General features: G+C 54.0%; 4 protein-coding genes across 4 annotated transcripts; all 4 read right to left on the bottom strand.

The window, feature by feature from the left end:
• Positions 1 to 1,657: 1,657 nt before the first annotated feature.
• On the bottom strand, positions 1,658 to 5,760 carry BESB_035040 (SAG-related sequence; the record flags this gene model as incomplete). Its single annotated transcript, XM_029362090.1, has 2 exons — positions 1,658 to 2,770; positions 4,804 to 5,760. 2 exons carry the CDS (start codon positions 5,758 to 5,760, stop codon positions 1,658 to 1,660), a joined length of 2,070 nt encoding a protein of 689 aa, XP_029221055.1.
• A 1,329-nt stretch (positions 5,761 to 7,089) lies between these two features.
• On the bottom strand, positions 7,090 to 8,202 carry BESB_035030 (SAG-related sequence; the record flags this gene model as incomplete). Its single annotated transcript, XM_029362089.1, has 1 exon — positions 7,090 to 8,202. One exon carries the CDS (start codon positions 8,200 to 8,202, stop codon positions 7,090 to 7,092), a length of 1,113 nt encoding a protein of 370 aa, XP_029221054.1.
• A 1,383-nt stretch (positions 8,203 to 9,585) lies between these two features.
• BESB_035020 (SAG-related sequence) lies at positions 9,586 to 10,692 on the bottom strand (the record flags this gene model as incomplete). The annotated part of the gene is made up of 1 exon (XM_029362088.1): positions 9,586 to 10,692. The coding sequence occupies one exon, from the start codon at positions 10,690 to 10,692 to the stop codon at positions 9,586 to 9,588; it is 1,107 nt and encodes a 368-aa protein (XP_029221053.1).
• Positions 10,693 to 12,325: 1,633 nt separating this feature from the next.
• BESB_035010 (SAG-related sequence) lies at positions 12,326 to 13,435 on the bottom strand (the record flags this gene model as incomplete). The annotated part of the gene is made up of 1 exon (XM_029362087.1): positions 12,326 to 13,435. One exon carries the CDS (start codon positions 13,433 to 13,435, stop codon positions 12,326 to 12,328), a length of 1,110 nt encoding a protein of 369 aa, XP_029221052.1.
• Between the last annotated feature and the right edge of the window lie 1,307 nt (positions 13,436 to 14,742).

Raw genomic sequence — 14,742 nt, 5'->3', positions numbered from 1 at the left:
GGTTCCCTTCGCACTCCAAGAAACATACGGAACCTGCCTTCCACTTGGGTGCTGTGCGTATAACGAAACCACGAGATCTCGAATGGGGCTAGAGATGAGTAAGGAAACACAGCTTTGTTGTCGTAGATTCAGCGGGACACGACCTGAAGAGCAAAAGATGGGCAACTGGACTGGTACAGTGTAGAAGGCCGTGACAAGACGGCACGCTTGAGCCCGAAGCTGTGTTGACACGAGAAGAAATCCCGACATAGGAGAGCAGCAGGCTCTATCACCGGGGGCGTAGCGGCAGCCTCTAGTACAATACGAAGCGAAGTTACAAAACGGTGTCCCGAGATGGAATCATCTGGGTGCGATAACTCAACATAGCTGTAATGTTAAGGAGAACAGCAGACGAAACAATTTTTAGCTGGCTCTGCTTCGACATGAGTACAATTCCAATAAACGCGGCACTTGCAAGATCTTGTTACTATTGGCTCATATCGTCTGCCTGCCATCTGCATTGCCAACATGGAACTAGTCACATGTTCCTGTCTCACTGGCGAATACAAGACCAGCCAGCTGGATCTGCGACCCTTGGGAAACTGATGACGTCTGCTGCCGTAGCCGACCGTGAGGTAGGGATCAACGGAGAACCCCGTGGTGCAGGCCGTACGGCAGAACAGCGCCTATCGGATATGGCAGCAAGATCAATGCTTCGTTTGAATCCTATTGTGTCGCTCAGCGCTCTGAGCACTGAATTGGCAGCATGTGCGGCACTGGCCATTATTGAATCAGAGCTCCTTGCTGCTCTTTCGCAGCGTTAAAAAAGAAGTGATGCCCGGCCGGTGAGCGAAAAGCAAAGCGTGGTTCCTCAGGAGAGGCCTCAGAACCAACACGAGGTGGCGTCCACTGTGTAAAAGCTGCACATAACAGGAAGAAAGATCCGCCTTTTGTGGTGAGCACCTTCGATTAGCAGGCCCAGATGTCATCACGCGTGCAAGCATGTGCACGATGCCGTGGAATCATCGCGGACGCCACAGATATCCCGCCGTCAGCGGCCCAGGACATCCCGGGAGTCCGACGCGGACAACGGCGAACCGCGGTCCTTCTGTCTGGTGGACACAAGGCAGTTTCTCTCAGCAATCGAAATGTTTTCTGGGGCAAGTTCTTCAATATAGATATTCCACACAGCATCGCGCAAACGCTAACACTTCGCGAATCTCCGTGGAATGCTGCTGCGATGCTTTATGCACTTGACGTGATTCAGAGTCTGTACTCATCGAGAACAGCCGAGGAACGCAACGTACCTCTGGATGAAAACCTTCCAGCATCTCGGAGCGACGCGCACACATGAATGGACGACTGGGACAGCCTATTTAAGCGGCCATGTGTCCCTGGTGACACACACGCCTGCGCCATATTGGCGACACATGGGAAGTGCGGTGAGACACCCATCCATGCATGACGTGCGACGGGTACGATCCCTGCAGCGACGCGCTACCGAATTCCCACATGCAAACGCATCTCGCACGTCAAAGGCTATGCCTCTATACGAGGCGAAGCGGATGCAGACATTGGAGGTAGCAGGGGAAGGGGAGGCCCCGTGCGTACTGCCAATCCATTGTCTTACTTCACTAATAGCAGCAACGGCTCGAGCTTTCTAAAAGCCTGTTGGAGTTCAGGTGAAGATGGAGAGGTGCCCTAGGGCAGCCGCAGCACCTGCCAGTGGAAAGAGCTGACCAAAAGTGGAAACTTTCGAGACAGATCCTGCAGCCTTCACTGTCACCAGCACCCTGCAAGTTGTGGGACCCGTGGAAGGTGCTTGAGCGCCATCTCCTTCCAAAACGGAGGCTTTCGGTTCGACGTCCGTCGATTTGGGTGAACATCCAATGTAAAACTTCTGCTCCTCAGACGGAAAGTCCTCTCTAGGGATCGTCAGCTTCATGGCGGCAGGCGGCTGTCCCTTCTTAGTCCACCACTGGTTGTCGAACTTGGGAAGAATATCCTGGAAGCTCTTTTCACATTTCTCCAGCTTCTCGTCCTCGCAGTAGTGCCCTTCGTCAGTCGCCGGCTTGATGACGCCATCCTCCCCACAGGTCAGAGTTAATGTGTTCTTCTCTTGTGTGATTTCCACATTCAGTGCGTTGGGGTTGCTGTCTGAGCCGTATGCGCAGCTCACAGCGTTATCAGCTACGGAGGAACGCCTCGCTTTCACAGTGATGTCAACCTTGCATTCCGCTGGTGCCCGTGAACTATTTTGGCAACCGACGAAGAACTTGGCATCCTTGAAAGGCAGGTCTGGGTCTGACAGCTTCAGCATCCATGCTTCTCCTTGATCCTCCGGCGGCGGATCCATCTTCTTCCATTCAATGCTGTAGCTGGTTCCGAGGAGCGTTTGCAATGTGCTCTTCGTTCCCGACGTGCATGTTGCTAACGTCTCCAACTGGGGAGCACACACTTCAGTCGCACCACTCGGCACTTTCGTGTTGCCTGCGCCATTGCAGTATAACGTTGTGGTCAGCGCCTCACTAGATAATGTGACAGGATCTGGAGCAGCAGCGTCACTGTTGGACACGGGGCAGTGGACCACCACCCCGAGATTCTGTGCATCATGCCCATCCCCGCTACGAAGAAGACGCCCTTCCTGAAGTGGATGCCCGTGGGCTGCTTCGCCCGACAGCATTAACACCCCCCCTACACATACGGTAAGAAACTTGCGAGCCTTTGGCTTGTAGCCACTGGTCTGGCGTTCAGTTCCGCCTTTTTGCGACATGGTGATACGGCGACACCGCTGACGATATGAACCGCGAGAAAAACAACGGGACAACGAAACTTGCAAACGCTTCAAACGCACTCATGCAGGACGTAGACGTGTATTTTCTTTCGCGTGACGGATACACGTCGTCTTCTCCCCCATTCAAGCCGAGCTGCGTCTGTCTGGACGCGCGCCACGCGGCGGTGAGACGCGCAGCGCTCGACTCGGCGGCTCGCACCAGGTCTTTCCCGCCACTGGGCAGGAGCGAACCTCCGCTAATGGTGCACACTGAAAAATGAGTTGCTCTTTGCCCGTCAACTAGACAAGACGCGTCACGGCGCGGGCTCGCGTCAAAGTGGAGGAAGCCAAGCATCGATATTCTGGCAATCCAGGTGAGCCGTGAGCGCCTTCAGTGCCCGGCGCAGATCCCTGTTCGCTCTCTAGACGCACTGGGGCGAACGGGGTGGAGGGAGACACTCCATCGTTTCAGGAATGCCCCGCATGGAGCTCCCGAGCACGCAGTGTCTCGAGTGGCGTCCAAGCGAACCTCTTGCTGGAGGGAAGGCGGCCCAGTGGCGAAGGTGAGACCAGCGTGTGGCGCGTTGAACCGCGAAGAGTCGAGAAGGCGCGTCAGCAAACGTAGTTGCTAAGGATCGACTGGAGGGGGAGAATGGCGGGAGAGCATAGAAACAGTCAAGGGTCGAAGCCTGTAGGGTCCGGATATGACCGTCAGCAGGCTTGGTAAGGGTGACATTGCGGGAAGAAGCGTGAAATAACATGGCCGAAAGTCTCAGTCAGATTCGGCATCCAGATAAGCCAAAACGGAAAGAGATACTGAAGGTGTTGTGGTACCCTTGTCGGTCGGGGGGGGGGAAGCAGCTCAACGATCAAAACTGTTGGCGATCGTTTTGTATGATACATACTGTACGACTGCCTTCCTCCATGCTCTGGCTCAGTTCAAAATCGCGCGTTCTGAGCACTGGGCAAGTGAGCACCTACTTCTGGTATGAACTGTCCAAGAGGATTGAATTACAACCTTGATTTTTGGGCAAAGGGCCATTCTGATACTCCGGCACTCGCAGTCAGTCCCTGGCGAAACTCAGTCAACCCCGTTCAACTCGTGTCAGGCGAATGGAAGTACTCCATACGATATGGGTTCGCATGAGGTTCCGCGGCGCCTTCATACAGTCAATAAAAAGAAGACGAACAAGTTAAGCATGCGAGAGGGGGACCCATGTTCAAACGCATTCAGTACCTGGTGGATTCGCGTGAGAGTCTTACACAACAGCGTCCATACCCGGGAACTGCAGAGAGAGGAGTTTCCTGTCAATTCCCGCAGGATCAAACACTGTATCACTGGCCCTTCTGTGTCATTAATGGTACTCATAATAAATAATTCGTGTGTATTCATCGAACGAGGCGGAACCGGTGCACCAGGACACTGGAGGTCCGTCGTACGTGTGTACACTATAACCCATGCAAGAGCATATAACGAGCAAGACGCCATTCGTACAAACAACGACTGAAAGATAGAGTTTCCTGATAGTGATGTTTTATCCGACCTCCCATGGACGGGGTTGGCAATGGTGGGTCTCCTTCGCCGGCACTCAGAAACGGATGATTCGCCCGTACGGATGCATACCGGACACCTGAACTCCAGCTCAATTCCGCGGTGCACGCGTTCCCCTGCAGATCCCTGCAGCCTCACGATCCGCGAACATGCCCACCCTCTTGCGTGAATAATCCTATCTAGAGGCAACCATAAGGCACCTGCGGTGCCGCAGTCGCTCAGCACTCCGAAGTTTGTCATCGACTCGTAAAAGAGGAGCGTCCTTATGCGCACGAGCCCAGCAAATCAAGTGCGGTCGCGGAAGGACGCGGCAAGTCTCCTTTGTCCTCAGCTGTTCAACAGCATGACGGTGTCACCACACTGAAATTCGGCTCACAAACTGGTACTGTGATGTCCCTCACAGAGCACCGGCAAGAAGTGCTGTCAACGCGAAAATAACAGATGCTGTTGAAATTATTTGCCTAGTTTCTGCTCTGGAGACCTTTATCGTCACCATTACCTTGCAAGATGACTTCGCTGGGGAGGAATTCGTTCCAGACTGCTGAGAGCTAGAGCCGCTGTCGCCGGTGGAAAAACCGTTCGGCGCGCAACCCATGAAGAATTTCAGCTCCTCACTAGGAAATTCTGTCTTTGGGATTGTCAGTATCGCCCGACTGTTGTCTGCTGTATCCTTTTTGCACCAGCCTTGCGAGTAGTTGCTCAGAATATCTGTGTAGCTCTTCTTGCATGACGTCATCTGCTCGTCCTCACAGTACGTAGTCTCGTAGGATGCGGGATTGATAGACCCGATGATCCCACACGCAATCGTGAGCGTGTTGTTTTCTTTTGTCATCTCCGTCTTTAGGGTATGTGGATTGCTGTCCAGGCCGTAGCCACAGGTCACGACGTTGTTGTCTACGGAGGAAGGTCTCGCCGTTACAGAGACATTCATTTGGCAGAACTTATTCTGAACGCCAGACTGACAGCGAACAAAGAAGTTTGTATCGGTCAGCGGAAGATTCGAGTCTATCAGCTGTAGTGACCATGCCTCTTTGCTCGTGTCGTCCGCGGGAGTTCTGCGTATCCATTGGACATCAGAGTTAACGTTGAACAACGTTTGGAGCTTAATTGACTTGCACTCCTCCTTGTCAGAGTCTTCGTGCACAATGCAGACCTCTGACGGATCTTCGGGAACTTTTTTGTTCTCCTCGCCAACGCAGTGCAATGTTGTGGCGGGTGTCTTCTTCGACAATGCCACAGTCTGTGTCTGCTGAGTTTCCGAGTCGCCTGGCGTTGGACACGTGACCACCTCCCCTGGAAAGTCCTTAACGTCTTGTACACTCTCAGACTGCGACGTGGATTCTTCGTGAGACGGGGATGCAAAGACCTCTCTAGATGACAGCAACAAAATACCTGCCAGGCAAAAGATCATCACGTTTTTGCTCTTACACGCGCCGCTACTAAGCGAGGCTTGCATGCTCTCCGTTGTAGCCATGGCGAGAAGCTATGACTGTATCGAAATGATAATTGGTCACGAGGAGAAAAAAGGCAAGAAACATCTCTGGCACATATGCATTAAGAAGATGGACGTAAAATGTAGGAGCTCCCCGCTGCAGAAGACGCGTTTGCGTTTTATGCCAAGACAAGCGCATGTCCGTTCAGGACAAGCAATTGGGCGCCTGGGGGGCACTCCTTCGAGCGCCGGAGCCCAGAGCGTGACTGCTGCCGCCAAAGACAGAGGCGGTCTGCTAACTACTATGAATGCTGTTGTATCCTCCCGAAGCGAGCGGCTCGGCAAAAGGGAAGTGTAGTTACTGTAACTGCTCGGTCGTTGCTCCCATTCTTTGTACCTGCTAAGGTGGCTTCGACTGAGAGACGAAATTTCTCTCGTCAAACAGTTGTCTTTTGCGTCACGGGGGCCGTCTAAACACATTTGAAAGGGCTCGTCCGTGTGAGGTATGACATGATGATCGAAGTTTCTCTAACGGTGCCACTCAAGCGCAGAACGCGAGACACGCAACGCGGTTCAAAGCGGTCATGTGGAGGCACGTCCTTCCGTCCGCTTGCCTCCGGGCAGCGACGATTGTATGTGCGGCATCATGTCGACATGAGGCCTGTCAGAACGAGGAAGTAGAAAGGTGTGGATAATCTGATGCATAGGAGACGGGATGCTGGAAAGAGTGCAAGCCTCAGGTGTGGGCTAGGGTCTCCCGAGCAACGGCGATGATCCACACACTTCCGGAACCACACACAATCTCCGAACACCCTGTGTCATACGGCTGTGCCATCAGCACTTTCACGTCCAATATGACTGGTGCCTCACGCTTTCTGCTCTGGAAGCGACATGCAGTCAGGCCGGTAACTCTTGAGCCCAATGTAAAGATTATCTCTGTGCATCCCCGCTAAAGAAGTGCATAGCAAGGTCACCGGCCTGGCAGCGAAGATCATTGTAGCCCTCCACAACAAGCTGCCGTGTCCGGCTCCCGAAGAGGAGGATGAAACGACAGAAGGCGTATACCTTTTTCGTGTCTCCAGATGCATGTCTGTGTAGACGGTGCTACCGAGATGTCGATCAGGAAGGGAAATAGTGGTAAGTTGTTATTCCCTAAGATATACTGGAATGGGGCGGACTCAGGAGCAATAACAGCATTGTTGTTTTGTTCTAGTGAGTGTTGTACAAACTCTTTTTCGTGGACGAATCCATCCTGAACCCTTCAAACCAGAAATGCTGCGCGAGCAGATAAAACCCTGCTAAACCTCTCTCCATATGTTTAATCCCGCCGTGTTCAATATGTCATGAAGACGTCTAGAAGACATCCGCGAAAAGGCCCGCCAAAAATGCCGCGCCGAAACCCCCAGCGGCTATCAAGGCAGTGGAGCTTGCAGGCAGAGCGGAACCTGATGCCCTCACGGTCACATGCACCCTGCAAGTACTCTGGCCTTTGAGAGAGGCGTGGCTGTCATCTTCCTCGACATCGGCGACGTCAGAGACCTTCTGGCTGCCACCCTTAGACATGGGAGCACAGCCAACATAAAACATCTGCTCCTCAGCTGGAAAACCCTCCCTAGGGATCGTCAGCTTCAATGTGTCAGCCGAAGCTGCGTGTCCCTCCTTTGTCCACCACGAGCTGTCGAACCTGGGCAAAATATCCTTGTAGCTCCTGGAACACTGCGATAGCTTCTCGTCCTCGCAGTAGCGATCTTGATAGATCGCCGGCTTGATAGTTCCATTTTTTCCACACGCAATGGTGAGTGTGTTGTTCTCCTTTGTAATCTGGACTTGCAGGGCACTGGGGTTGCTCTCGGCGCCGTAAGCACATGTGACGACGTTTTTGTCGTCGACGGATGAAGACCTCGCCTTCACTGTGATGTCGACTTGGCACGGAGATTGTGGCTGACCTGATGCTTGGCACCCCACGAAGAAAGATTTATCCGTGAAAGGCAGGTCTTCCTTTTTTAGGGTCAATGTTCGCGTTACCCCTGCTCCCTGGGCCTTGGCGTCCGCAACCGTCCATGCTAGTGGGTTGTTTGTTTGGAGAACGTCCTTGAGATTTGTCCCGGCCTCCCGGCAGGCATCCATCGTTTCGTGTTTAGGGGCGACGCACACGTCTGTCAACGCCGTTGGAATAGCTTGGCTCTCCTTAGGGCATTCAAAGGTGGCACAGAGCTGACTCTCCGATAGCAGGAGAATGCGGTGCTCAACACTGCTGCCCCCCGTTTTCTGTGCCGCTGAACACGACACAGCATTGCTGGAAGGCTGAGCCGACCCGTCGTCCAAAGTCTGCAGAAACTGTGCCGCTGCAAGCGGGTCCGCGAACGCGCTGCCGCTTGACAATGCCAGAACTCCGCACGCGCAAAGAGCCATCAATTTGCGACTCTTCGACTTCAACACTCCGCGCTTCTGCTGCAGTCGCGCCATGGTGACGAGGTTGACGTTAGTGAAGATTGTTGCCAGTGTCTCATGCAAGAAAAATGATACAAGCAGTAGGTTAGCGTCAGTGTGTAAGACCAGCGATTCATTGCAAGTTAACGGAGCCTGCGGTGCGGGAAGCGCTGCTGCATTGTCTTGAATGCATTGAGGCAGGCGCGGTGCGGTTTCGGAGCGCGCTCGAGTCCGCGAGATGTCTTCGTGCTGCCAAAACACGGGCTACTGGGGCGCGGGGAGGGACAGGGTCACTCTCCCCGTGAACCGCGTAAGAATGTTCCCGCTGGAGAGATGCACCAGGAACCAGGCAATAGTTTTGAAAGCCTTGTCCTCCCTGGACGTGCGTAAAGTTCTACGATGTTATGTCCGAAACGTTCTGACTAGTCTGTTGCTTTATTGAAACGGTGGTGCTGCCAGGGCATGGTAGGGCACACAATAGTTCGCGGCGCGCCGCGGGAGCGCTGTCTCTCAGCGGAACAAATTACGTCACTTACCCGCCCAGCCTAAATGGTCCAAGACACGGTGCTGAGAGAGGTTGGCGAGTCCGATTCGTCAGCTCAGAAAGTCTAAGAACGAATGGCAGACAGCAACACCTGGTGTGGGGTCAACAGGTTCGCCTTAGTGGGAAATGCCGGAGGCCGGCAAGCAGCAGTCGAGCTCGATAAATGCGCTTCTAATTCAGAACACACGACTTTGTTGAGCGTGTCTCGATGGCGACCGTCGCGCGGCAAATCGACTAGCTGCGCAAGAGTGTGGATGGCGTTTTGCCCTATTGCATAGCAGTAATGAAAGACGGTATGTCCTGGTACACGTAACGACAACCGCCGCGTCCACTTCCATGTGCTCTTCGAATGAGGTCACCCACGGACGGTTCAGCCTTTGCAAAACTAAACATGAAAACCAGGCGGAAGAGCGAGTGGCAGTCGCACACGTCTCAGAGTAGAAAACAAGTGGAACAGCAAAACTGAAACAAAACGACTCTCCCAATGATGGGAGCGACATATTCCCCGTGCGAATCTGTTCACGCGCATGAGTTTCCTCACTGACAACTCGGCTAAGCAGTCACGTGCATAATCCAGCGCGAAAACGATTCACGCCCGCTGCTGGACTGGGGAATCCTGATAAAAAAGTCCCATGCGCGCGTCGCATGTTGTCCGAAAAAACGAGAAGATCGGAGATGCTGTTGGAGACACCTTTGACCAATTCAGCTGTCTGTCGGATCTCTGCGTGAACCTGTGCGATGCTACACGAAGCTTCCAACAGCTGCGAACATCCGTGGCGCACATTCGGGGCGCTGGCAAGCTCACTCGTACTCACTCCCTTCCGCCGGAACCTGCCCCCCCTCCTCCACACGCGTCAGAAATCAGAATTATGTGCTCACTCAGAAAAGAGCGGCGCAAAACCCGCCACACCCGCAACTCCAAAAAAGGCACTGCCCGTGAGCACAGCAGGACTAGCCGAAGATGTAGAACTCGCTGCGTTCACCGTGACCTGCACTACGCAAGTGGTCAGCCCCTCGATAGAGGTCTGACCGTCACCTTCCTCGGCATCAGAGGCATTAGAGACCTTCTGACTCTGCTCCTTCGAACTGGGGGCACAGCCAACATAAAACGTCTGCTCCTCAGCTGGGAAATCCCCCCTCGGGATTGTCAGCTTCACGCTAGCACGCGACTCTCCCTCCTTCGTCCACCACGAGCTGTCGAACCTGGGCAAAATGTCCTTGTAGCTCTTCCCACACTTTTCCAGGTTCTTGTCCTCGCAGTAGTGACGCTCGTCAGTCGGCGGCTTGATGGTCCCGTCTTTTCCACACACAATGGTGAGTGTGTTGTTCTCTTCAGTCATCTCCACTGGCAGGGCCCTGGGGTTGCTCTCCGCGCCGTAAGCACATGTGACGACGTTTTTGTCGTCGACGGATGAAGACCTCGCCTTCACTGTGATGTCGACTTGGCACGCTTGGCTACGTTTTACGTTACTTTCGCAGCCGACGAAGAAGGTTGTATCTCTATAAGGCAGGTCAGTCACTGCAAGCTGCAGTGTCCTCTCATCTCCTTTGCCACCAATCGGAGGCTGGCTTTGAACCCATTCGAGATTGTTGGAAGTCTGAAGGAGCTCTCGCAAATTCGTCCCATTTTTCTTGCACTCCTCTACAGATGGTTGTTCCGGGTGATGACACACCTCTGAAAGCTGCACTGGTATAGCTGTGGCACCCTGCTCACACTGCAGGGTCGTGGAGAGTTTTGTCGCGGACAATACGATGCTATTCGGCGGGGACAAGCTTCCCCTAGCCTCGGGTATCGTGCACGACACAACATTTGCAGAAGGCTGTTGTGAATTACTACTCAAGCTTCGTGGGAGAAGCTCATCCTGGAGCAATTCCGCCGCATCACTTGAGCTCGAGATCACCAAAACTACACATGCACAGAGGGCGATCAGCATTCCGGCCTTTGAGCTGAACGCGCCGCGCCGCGCTTGCTCGGTTGTCATTGTGAACAGGGGCAAACCTAAACACTAAACTCACGGAAGATGGATATACCAGGTTGCACTTCAGCAAATGGATGGGTTACCGATGTGGTTTCTTCTAGCGTGGCCAAGTCTCCCGCATTGTCGCGAGAACCCACTGCCGCGTATGCCGTTGCGCGTCAAATACCTAGCTCTTTTGACCGCGGTCAAGACGGAAAGCCGGGGAACTTCGTTGAGCCGTGCATGCACTTGGTCAGCTCGCCCGATGCTAAGCAGCGCCTCCCCAGCTCCGAAGTAAACACAGTATTGATAAATTTTGTGGGCTTTCCTTCTACAGTGCTGTGTTTCCTCTTGATGTCGTTAGTCGCCTCACCCATGGCGCCAGGCCTGCACCACCGCAACCGTTTCTGGTTTTGTACAGGCGCGAAGGAACGTAAGGGACACCGATGAGCCCCTGCACCACGAGCAAAGAAAAAGGACTCAAAACACTTCAGAATGTGAGGAACAGATTCTGTGTTCCCCCATGGTTCACAAACGGACTATTTCGAACAGTCTTGACATGGCAGGCTACTTCACGGGTCAGTCGCTTGAAGCACATACGCAAGACTCGAGACAAGGCGCAGGCGGCCACGACACAAGACACGCACGATCGAAGCGCACTCGAGTGTCGATAACAAGCAATTTGGTAAGAACACAGCAAGACATAAAGTGGAGAAAAATGACACACCGAACATGAGCCCACCACGGATGTAGAGGAGCCTTACATAGAGTGAAATGCGAACAATGTGCAGGAAACGAGCGGCTACCGGGATTACCAGCGTTGCCTCCCTAAATGTCAGATTTGCCCCATTCGAATTGCCGTGGCCGCGAATTGTTGTCTGTGTGCAGTGCAGCACGATCGCTACTCAATGTAACGAAGTCTGTAGGTCACGAGCCCCCCGTATCAGCTGGTTTACGCCTCGTGCATTGTGGTATACGCGGCCCAAGCCATCGATTAGCCAAGCTAACAGACCTAAGATGCAGGACTAAGACCTCGCCTCAATTCTGCATCTGCGTGCAAGGGTGAAGCCTGGGTGATTTGGACATGCTTTGCGGAGTGAGCAGAGACGTGTTAGTGGGCGGTACGCGTAAGCAAAAGAATGCCCCAGTGGACCAACGGGCATTCCTGAATGTTGCTTCATCGGCACCGCAAATTCGCAGCAAATGCGTTGTCCAGTGTGCGCTTAGTCGCTCCTTGGAGGAGAAGAAGCGTTTGAAAGCTCTTTTGTCACGAATAGTATGCTACCGTTTCACGAGCAGGGCCGTATTGGATAGGGCTCCTCCCGCGCGACTTCTGCATACACAGATGCAGTTACATGCCTCCACTTACGCGTCGGTCAGGACCCTCGATCATGCGAACGCCGAAAGCAATAGGTCTTTGGACTGCTTCCAACGCGCATGGTTCCTGGAGAGATGTTGGCCTTCCACCCAGGAGAACCGCGTGCGAATGATGTATCACGCTCACGCGTACATGCGAAACCATTCGTAGTTTATGCTAACACTCAAAGAAGGATCGAGACTTCACTTCTGCAGGCGGTGCTTGATGGAGGGTTCGATGGAGGAAGACGAACGCATAGCGCCTCCGTGGAGCAAAACCGTGGCGGTGCCCGGGCGCCGCTCAAAAACAACTCGCGGCAAGATAAGCCAATGTCGCTGCCACGCCAGATGCCGCAGAGGCCGCCTGGATCATTGATCGAGAGGGGCTAACAGAGCTCTCGGCCTTCACCGTCACCAGCACCTTGCAATCTGTGAGGCCTCTTGAAGCAGGAATGACGTTTCCATTGGCCTCTTGCGAACGAGAGACCGGAATAGTTTTGTCCCCTTCACCCGGAGAGCAGCCGACATAAAACTTCTGCTCCTCAGCCGGAAATTCCTCCTTCGGAATCGTCAGCGTCAACGTCTCAGTCGCGGGTGCATCTCCCTCCTTTGTCCACCACGAGCTGTCGAAACTGGGCAAAATATCCTTGTAGCTCTTCTCACACTGCGAGAGCTTCTCGTCCTCGCAGTAGTGACCCCCTTCAGTCGCCGGCTTGATATTTCCATCTTTTCCACACTTAATGGTGAGTGTGTTGTTCTCTTCTGTCATCTCCGCTTCCAGGGCTCGAGGGTTGCTCTCGGCGCCGTAGGCACATGTGACGACGTTTTTGTCAACGGAGGATGCTCTGGCCTTCACAGTGACGTCGACCTGGCATGCGACCGTTGGTTGCGATGTCGTCTTGCAGCCAACGGCGAACGATTTATCGGTGAAGGGCAGGTCTTGTTTTGTTAAATTGAGTGTCCTCGTTTCTCCTTTTCCCTCGGTTGGGGTTTCCATCTTCACCCACGCCACAGTAGTGGTGGTCTGGAGAATATCTGTCAGGCTCGTGGGCTTCTCGTCGCACGCATCTATGGTACCTTCTTTCGATGGCTTGCACACCTCAGTGAGCAGCTCTGGCACGGCTCTGTCGGCTTTTCCGCATTGGAAAGTGGTCGAGAGTTGACCCTCGGACAGGGCGACTGTGCGACGCACGAGAGTGTCTTGCTCCTCGTCCCCTGTTAACGAACAAGACACTAGGTTCGTGGGATACTGCGTCGAGTCGGCTGGCGAACTCTGAGGCAGCGGTCCTTCATCGAGCGCATCGGCGAATGTTTTGGTACTGGCCACGAATAGAATTCCACCTGCGCAGAAGGCCATCAATTTACGGGTCTTCGACTTGAGCCCTCCTCGAAACCGGCCCAGTCCCGCCATGGCAGGAGGGGTGATACAATAGTGAAATACGCGTATTCACGGATATCTGCCAGCAATACCGCTCATATGCGCCAGTTTCCTGGGCAGTTGAAAAGTGAAGGATTTACCCAAGGGCGAGTACAGGTGCCCTCTCTTCGGTGAATGCTGTCTGATTGTCTTGCGTGAGCATTGGAGGGCGGTCGTGTTTCAGCATGACGGATCCGGGTGTCTTGCATGTGCCCTCTCGTTGCGCAAGCACTGCTAGGCCTTCCCCGCTGCATCGCGTTCGCGGCTTGGCGCCTGCGTAGACGTTAGCCTGAAAAAGGCTCTCCAAGCTGTGGTGGTGTTAGCCTGTTTCTTCACCGCAGTCACTCACCTGGATCAATGTACATCCATGCTGTTGGTAGAGGAAAAGATTGGCGCCGGCACTTCCAGCGAGGGGGCTGCGAAAGCGTTACGGAGCCCAGTGAGGGGCTCAACCTCCCAAGGATCGAAAAGCAAAGCGGTTTGATTTGCTATAAGTGCTTCAACCTAGACTAGCGCTTCAACGATCGCGAAGAACTTGTTGGAGTCGCCAACAGGGAATTCTGCGCCAGCTCGCAGGATAAGAGATCTGGCGCGCGGGGGTGGCAGAGAAGCAGAGAGAGGCAGCTGGCTGGCTAAGTTAGTGAAGACAGGGACAGCACTGATTCGCAATAAGAAATGAATTACTGGGGGGCTCGGCGGGACCCAGAGAGCCCGCAACGAGGGCTTGTGCAAAGCAGCGACTAGACGACGGACGCACGATGACGAAAACAGTGCCAGCGTCGGCGAGGCTGCACGCCTTCCCCGCCTGAGGTTTTGAGGGTGCAACAGTGTCGCTGAAGTGCATGCTGAGCAGCGTTCTCTAACTGGGATAGTCTGTGAGAGGTTCCATGGCTTTTCTCTTTGAACTGGACCACACGAATCCGTAATGCAGCTTGCTCTCATTCATGTACCCGCTCTATGTCTGCGCACGCGGACCACGGCTTCCCTAGCGGCCATCACGGGTTTCCACTCAGGAAGGAATGATACCGAAGTGCCACCCCACTATGGGAAGTGCCTCAACGTTCGTCGGGGCTGCCTACTGTAGAAGGACTCCACATGGCTCCGCGGAAGGCAAACAGAGTTCTGGGTTCTCCCTTAGCTCATGCCCCGTTGCCAACGCCCTTGGCGAGTGGCGACATTTTGCCAGAGAGGCTCACATTCGCGTGGGACTAGCGCTGCCTCACGCGCCGTTTATATGAGTGCATCCGCACTTGAACGATCCTCATTTCTGTGAAAGTTTGGACCGCAGGCTCTGGTCATGC

This window comes from Besnoitia besnoiti, chromosome II (assembly GCF_002563875.1).
Source record: "Besnoitia besnoiti strain Bb-Ger1 chromosome II, whole genome shotgun sequence".
Lineage (NCBI taxonomy): Eukaryota > Apicomplexa > Conoidasida > Eucoccidiorida > Sarcocystidae > Besnoitia > Besnoitia besnoiti.
The sequence above is the reverse complement of the archived record's forward strand: the minus strand, read 5'-3'. Positions and strand labels throughout refer to the sequence as shown.